The sequence below is a fragment of the Myotis davidii genome, unplaced genomic scaffold (assembly GCF_000327345.1).
Source record: "Myotis davidii unplaced genomic scaffold, ASM32734v1 scaffold1413, whole genome shotgun sequence".
Classification (NCBI taxonomy): Eukaryota; Metazoa; Chordata; class Mammalia; order Chiroptera; family Vespertilionidae; genus Myotis; species Myotis davidii.
In genome coordinates, this window is record NW_006286970.1 from 349,332 (window position 1) to 357,091 (window position 7,760).

The 7,760-nt window shown below is 46.5% G+C and overlaps 1 protein-coding gene across 1 annotated transcript in view; it reads right to left on the reverse strand.

The window, feature by feature from the left end:
* The window catches only part of TFAP2A (transcription factor AP-2 alpha (activating enhancer binding protein 2 alpha)), a 14,733-nt gene extending 7,318 nt beyond the window's left edge, over positions 1 to 7,415 (reverse strand). Inside the window, exons 1-5 of the mRNA XM_015560663.1 lie at positions 7,388 to 7,415; positions 6,977 to 7,142; positions 5,404 to 5,809; positions 2,285 to 2,336; positions 23 to 254 (exon numbers count right to left, since the gene is read on the reverse strand). Coding sequence (XP_015416149.1) covers positions 23 to 254; positions 2,285 to 2,336; positions 5,404 to 5,809; positions 6,977 to 7,142; positions 7,388 to 7,415 — 884 coding nt within the window. The remainder of the gene's footprint in view (positions 1 to 22; positions 255 to 2,284; positions 2,337 to 5,403; positions 5,810 to 6,976; positions 7,143 to 7,387) is intronic.
* Positions 7,416 to 7,760: the final 345 nt, after the last annotated feature.

The following is a 7,760-nucleotide window of genomic DNA, read 5'->3' on the forward strand; positions in this document are numbered from 1 at the left end:
GAGGTCGGGCCGCAGGCCTCACCTCCGCAGCACTCCGCCCAGCAGCGAAGCGTTGAGACACTCGGGCGGTGAGAGGCGCCGCTGTACTTCCGCCACCGTGACCTTGTACTTCGAGGTGGAGCTGAGGAGCGAGAGGCGACCCGGAACTGAACAGAAGACTTCGTTGGGGTTCACGACGCCACCGAAGAGGTTGTCCTTGTTAATGGGTATGGCGGAGACGGCGTTGCTGTTGGACTTGGACAGGGACACGGGGCCTGCGGAGACAGACCGGAGGCCGTGTGTGGGAGCCGAGGATCCCGCCCAAGAGCTGCCAGGCACGCCTCTCCTCCCGGCTAGGGCAGGCGCCCCGGCTTGCGCGGCAGCCCCCCTTTTCTTCCAGCCCTGAAAACTGCATGGCTCCCACCTCCTGCCCTCCTCTGTCCTGGGATCAAGACTTCTCGGCGCGCCTCCCCCCCGGCCTGGAGGTGCCCCCTCAGCCCACCGGCCAGGCCTTTGCTTCTGCCCAGACCCTGTCCTGTTAGTCAGGGTGCTGTCTGGGGCTGGTGGTGCCACTGTGAGCCTCTGAGCGCCAGCGTCCGAGGACGGGGGGCCCTACACCAGGTGCTCCAGAGCGGGCTTGGGGTGCAGGGGCGGGGATGACGTTTGCAAACCAAGAGCAAGCCAATTACGCGTCCTTTGGAGTTTGGTGGAATGAGGGGTTGAGTGTTGGGGGGAAATGACTTCATAAACCTGTCATTAAAATCAGCCCAGCGTTTAGATGGCAAATCAGCCTGTAAATGAGCATTTTCAGTTTTAAGGCAGCACCAAGCTGGGAAGTGGTCTGTTGACACACACAACACGTGCCCCATCCTTTGGAGAAATAGGCCCTTTCCTATCTTTAGTTTTGAGAACGACTCGAGTTTTGAAGAGCCATCCCAAGCCCGGTTTTGTACTAGAAGGAAGGCTACACAGGCCCACCACGGAATACTTTGGTTGAGCAAATAGTTAATGGTCCTCTGCAGGGAGGATACCTCACTAGCTAAATTAATTAGCTCTTCATTGTCGGACCCATCATAGTTAGAAAAAAATTTCAAGACCAGCAGAAAGTGTACTAACGTTACATTTCTCGACACCAATATGATTCAGATGCATTCATAACCATTTAAGTACCGTATGCGTTTGTATTTTTAAAATCCCACATGGAGACATATATAATAATGTGTAAACATTCTCATTGCCTTACTCCTCCCTCTTTAATGGGATATTCTAGATGTATGGGAAAGTGGGGGGGGGGGGGCTCTAGTTTTGGATAGATCACTTGTGACATTAATAGCTCTGGGGAGGCTAATAGAGACAATAGGAGTTAAACGAACTCTTGAGAGATTACTAATAAAAGAGCCAATTATCATGTCGACTTGGAAAGAGCATCTCTTAAGATTTATCCCTTGCACATCTAATTTGATGTGACAAAGACTTCACAGATGCAAAAATGAAACTCTAAACTCGCTAACAAACTGATTGGGGTTAGAAATGAAATGAGAACAGTTTTATATAGCATCGTCCTCTGGTGGTGCCTAGAATCCTGAAATGTAACATTGCCACCATAACAACAACAACAACAACAAAGCTGCTGTGAATAGCATTTAATCCAGTAAACTTTATTTCTACTCACTAAATACAATAGAAATTACAGATCCATCCAAATCACTGGGCACTTAAAACAACTTTTGCTATGAACAATTATGCTAACAATCCTGACATCTTCAAGATGCTAATTTTAACCAAAGCCAAATTTTTGTTAACCTAATTCACAAAGTTTAAAAACCCTTAAAGAGCTAATGAGAAATTAAGTGGAAAATCATGAAAGGTTGTTTTTGTTTTTTTTCACTCTGCTAAGGAATGCTATGTCTCTTTATCATCTGCCCTTATATCAATAGTAAATTATTTGCACTGTTTTATCATATCACTTCTTAACACTCCTTGCCACTCACACAAACTATTAAAACGTTTCAAAATTGAAATGCCACTTCCAAATCGGTTAAACTATTACACATTTTATGTGTTTGTCCAGATATCATTAAACTAAATTAAATAATCAAATCATGAATCAGAACAAAGCTAGCCTGTTGCCATTGCTAACCTACTGAAAGCCGATCATTCAAGCATTGCTGTTCTATGCCTGTTTGCTAATTCTGAGCCTTTAGGAAAATCGTATTTGAAAAAAAATAAATACAGCTCTGCAAGTTCTTTTAAATAGCACTATGCCTGTAAGGACATGCTTGGAATGCAAAAGGAAATGGCTTACCTTTCTTAATTACAGTTTGATCTGGGATGTTAATACCCGGGTCTTCTACATGCTGCAACAAAAGGATACACATGGATGTAAGTGTATAATCAAAACAAAAGGAAATGAATATTCCGTGCAAGCTGGGGGGAGGGGAAGGTGTAGAATCAAAATTCCCCCCTTATAGTGACATTTATATATAAACATCTCATCTTGGCTTATTGGAATCTGGGGCTTTGCAACTCAAGAGGTTTCACTGCACACCCACGGCCAATTTCTCCTCCTCCAGCAAATCATTTGAGTTTGAAAGAAGTGGGGGTTGGGAATAAAACTTTCTTTGGAAATTAAAATCGAGTTCTGGAGCACCTAATCTTTTCCACAATCAGCTCAACCTTTTAAAATGCACCTAGCATTACTTTGGCGCCTCGGTGGCTTCGGACTTTCAGTGATTCAAGGGCTCAGCAGCAAAAGCCAGGGAAACACAATAGAAATGACAGGCAGGCAGGACGGGGGTGTGCTGGAAACGCTTTAGGTAGTGTGATAAACAGCAAATGCAGACACACACCTTCACTTATGGGAAAATAATCATTTGTGTGATCTTTTTGAAAAAAAGGACTACTGCCTAAATTGGATATCAGAGAGGAATATAAATGATTTTTAAAAACAAACACAAAAACGTTTGAGGTTGTTTCTGTTGTCCAACAGCAGATTTGTTGGGGTGGGGTTTCCTTTTTTTGCGGATGGATGGGTATATGTGTGTGCCAGAGTCGAAACGTGATTAGAAAGTAAAATGAAATCATGTTTTCTAATGCAGAAACTGACAGGCAATATAATGTCTGGCTGTGTTTACAAATTAGCACCAGGGCTGCTGAGATAGACGATTTCGCAATCGCTACCAAACACAGGCATTACCATTTAAAAAACTATTCCTTCCTTCTCTAGTCTTTGTCCAACAATAATACTGATTCAAACATTTTCCATTCTGTCTTGGATTTATGCTCCTGTTAATTGTGCCTGATCGCAATGATTCCGGGTGGATGGTACTAAGTTGCTTTATTACAGGTTTTATTATACTCAATGCTCTCATTTGTAACTTGCCTAAAGTGCTTCTGGATTTAAGTATAATTAAATTGAGAAATGTTCAGAAATGAGTACTGCTGCAGTTCTTGTGTTTTAACTATATGGGGAAATATGATCCCTTTATGCATGCACCCTAAACTCATAAAGTAAATGTAGTGTGGCATAATACTTTTATTTGTGTTATTTCTAGACCTTGTCCATACAGGGAAGACTGTTAAGTTTAAAACCCCACTGAGATATTAATGATTAAATAATTTTCACCATCGATTTGATTTTCTTAAATATTTAGCAGTCATTCTTATTAAAGGTTAACCGTTGCAGCAATGGGAAAATTGAAAACAACCCTTTTCCTGACCCAAATTCCTTTGAAAGAATTTTTTTCTTAAAAGGTGGGGAAGGGAGGGGGAGAGCAGCAACTGGGTTTCCTTGTTTTCATTTGATCTTTAGGTTAATTTCTCCTACTGACCAATTTCACCACAAAGAGGGACTATACAGGTGTTAAGAATTCACACCAACCACTTTCGAATTTTTGCAAAGTAGAGCATTCTAATCCACAGTCGTCTCAAAAGCTTGCAACGTTATTTTGCAATTCAAATATTTCCAAAGATCACACTAGGAAAAGGATTCAGAGAATCTTTGGGAAGAAGTAAAATGATCACAACTTCCAGACTTGTTTTTTAATTGCGCTTTTCTCAACTATTGCTCCTCTCATTTTCCTTCCCAAGAACTGCAGTTTAGTATCAGCCTCTAAATACATGTTCGAACACACGTACACATACACACACACACACACACACACAATGCTTACTAAACCCCACATGGGATCAAGTTCCTACTTTTCTGCTTTCCATGCAAGGCTGCTAAACATAACCAACAAATTTCAGTGATTAACTGAGCTAAATGAGAGATGTAATAAATTTTCTATTTTCCTATGTAACTTACAGTTTTAAATTCACCATTCAAGCAGGTAAGTTCATCTGACCATTTTCTTTGCAATCTAATGCAGTAATCATTAAACTGTCAACGGACATATTGCTGCAATATTTGATGCAGTAATTTGAAATAGCATTTCAGCAAAAATCACATCCAGATACATTTCCTCTCCAAAGAAAAGCAGCATTAATAGAGCCTTTACAGCTTTAATAAAATTATTGGCTTGTTCTAATTCCATTTCAGGAAGGTTGTGAGGAAACCATAAATATGTAGAATTGAAGCAGAGATGCTGGTTTAAATTTAATTTTAGAAAGTATTTTCAAATTATCAATAGCTGGTTTACATCGTAAAGAGTAAATGTGCTAATATCATGCTTATTAAGAGATCATTTTAAACTACATTTATTGATAACTGAATTAAAACAAGTAATGTTGCTCAATAGTTTCAGAACATTTAATTTAATATGGGGTGTAGCAGGTTCTGATAGGCGTTTGGAGCCCAGCTAATGATTTATGAGGTCAGCACTTAGCACCCCTAGGAAGAGAAGAGGCTGCATTTTAATGTCCCCCTGCTCAGATCTGCTACTTAACTCTTCCGTAATCAGGGTAGGGGATACACACAACTTTCAGATATCACTAATGCTTGTGAAATCCGGTAAAATTAATTTTTCAGTATGTCTTTTACACTTTCTTTTGAGTTGCCAGAGCATTTCATGAGCTCTTTCGGTTGAATTTAACATCTTTTTCAGGACAGGGGGAAATCCCAGCGCCAGACTCAGAGGTGGAATTAGATCCTCTCCCAATCGAAACAGTTTACTGTCTTGGCGAGGGGGAGATATTGTGACATTCATCTGATTTATTTGCGTCGGTGGAAATGGTAATGCTGGCATTGTTCTGGAGGATTTCCAGGAACCATTGTTCTAGGGGCAGAACTCAACTTACTTTTAATTTTTTAAATTCGGTTGTCTATGTGGGTCCTGAAAGCGCTCGCCCCAAAAATAAAATGAGATTTTGAAAAAGTGAACACACTGAAGAAAACCCGGGCCCACCGGCTGTGCATCCCCGGCATCTTCTCTGGGAGGGGGGACGGGCTGCACTCCCTCTCGCGCCGTCCGCGCGGCCTCTTACCGGGACGTCCTCGATGGCGTGAGGTAAGGAGTGGATCGGGAGGTCTCCGAGTCCGGAGCCCAGCCCGTGCGGGCCGTGCAGGAGGTCCTCGTGCCGTCGGTAGTCCCTGCGAGGATCCAGGCCAGACAGCTGGTGCGGCAGCCCCCGGTGCGTGTGCAGGAGCCCGGCCTCCTGGCTCTGCCTCTGGCCGGGCCAGCCCGGGTGCTGCGGCTGCGGCTGGGCGTGCAGGGGGTTCAGGCTGTAGGGGTCGTTGACGTGGGAGTAAGGATCTTGCGACGAGAGGAAAGCGAAGAACAAGCGGTCAGGCGTCGGGCTCCGGCTGTCCAGGCTGAACCCACTCCGCAGGGCCGCGTGGGAAAGCGCCCCTGCCCGGCGGCAGGCCGCAGAAACGCGCTCCCAGGTGCTCCTTTTGGAAAATACCCCAGAAGTGAAACGGGCCCTTCCAAAAACGCGGGGAATAAGGCTGGGCAAGTGTGGGGCGTAAGAGACTCTCCTTAGCTATTTATTTCCACGGTCGGGCCGGATAGAAAAGGGCCTCCCAGAATGGAGCCACGATAAGCTGCGGCAAGAAACCTCCCTTCAGCAAAATTAAAATTCCTACTAAATATTAAACAGCAGAAGCACCACACACACACACACACACACACACACACACACACACCATTTGAACTGCGTTGTTTACCTCGTTCCATTTATTTGGAGGGAAAAAGCATACCCGTTCAAAAACTATTAGCATTTCATGACTATTTAAATAGAAACATTCGTAGTGGGGCTATAACGAAGCAAGCACGTTTAAATGACCAGCTTAAAGAAGGTTTTAACTGCAGGTTGGAGTGGGGGGGGAGACTCTGCCTTTTCCGTTCCCTCAGTTAAAAGCCCCCTTCTCCCGGGCGTTCGATGGGGACGTCTAGTCCAGGTTTAAAATAGACGCAGCCCTCTGGGGTTTAATGAGAGAGGTGCACCCCGGGGCGGGGGCCCCCACTCCAGCCGCAAAAGGCAGAAGAAACGCCTGACTTTCTGTTCCTCTATTGAAATTCGCTTGCAAAACAAGTGAACAGAGTTGATTCCGGGGAATGCGAACCCTCGGAGGTGCAGCCCCGGCCCCTAGGGTAAGGGGCACATGGGGCTACGTTTTTGTTTTTTTGGGGTGCAGACGGATTTAGCATCAAACGTTGAGCACATCTCAGGAACAAGTGAAGACGCAAGGAAATAAAGATGAACATGGCAAGAAACACGCCTCGGGGAGTAGCGGCGAGGTAGGTCTGCGCGCCGGGGGATGTGGAGCAGGGACGGGGGAGTTGAGGATGGAAAAGAGCAAAGAGGGAAATGCAGATGGAAGGGGCGCCCCGCTGGAAACCTGGTGGCGAAACCCGAGGTCTCGCGCAGCTCCGCCGCACCAGGTTTCCAGCCTAGAATTCCGAATGAAACGGGGGTGGGGGTGGGGGTGGGACTCACCATAGCTGAAAAACTGTGAACTAACATCTGCGAAGAGTCTGGGGTACCGAGTCAGGGTGGAAAAAAACAAGCAAGCCCGGAGAGCCCGGCTGCCCCGCAGCCCGCGGACGCCCCACACAAAAGGCGCCGGGAGTCCTCGACTCCGGTCACCGCGCCGCCGCTCCCGCTAGCGCCGGAGCCCCGCTCTGGTCCATCCGAACTTGAACCACCGATTCGAGCGGCGCCTTCGGCAGGTCGAACCCCTCGGTCTCTATCTTGCCGTGATCGATTGTGATTCAAAGTTCCTTAGAAAACGAAAAGCCCCCCCAAAAGAAAGTGTGTGTCTGTGTGTGTATGCGTGCGCGCGTGTTCCTTAATCCGTGTCTCCCCTCTTTTCTTAGTGGCGGCTCCGCTTGAGCTTCTAATAACCGCGCTGGGCAGCGTTCCTGGAGCCTCCTAATAGCAGATATTCATGACTATTAATGTTACACGAATACTTAATAAGGGAAGAATGCCTGGAAATCGAGCGTGAAGCGGAGAGGCAACTCGCGCTGGAGCCGGCTCTCAATGCAGTCCATTGACGGGAGCCTCAGTGTAGCAAATCGGAGGCGGGGAGCGGGAGCGCGAGAGACAAAAAGCGGGCGAAAGAGGGAGCGGGCGAGCGCGCGGGGGGCAGCGGCGCAGCGTCTGGCGAATCACAGGGAAGGGGCCACATTTTAAAAGGTTGCAGGGCATGCAAAAGTGAAAGAGAAAGAGGGAGCGAGGGAGACAGAGGGAGAGAGTGCAGAGAGGGAGGATGTGTCTGCGTGCGTGTGTGAGAAAGAAAGTGTGGGCGAGGGAGAGGAGCCCGGACTGGGAAGAGGGGAGGGAGGAAAGAAGGGAGAGCCCGGCTGGAGGAAGGGAGGGAAAAAGGGAGGGAGGGG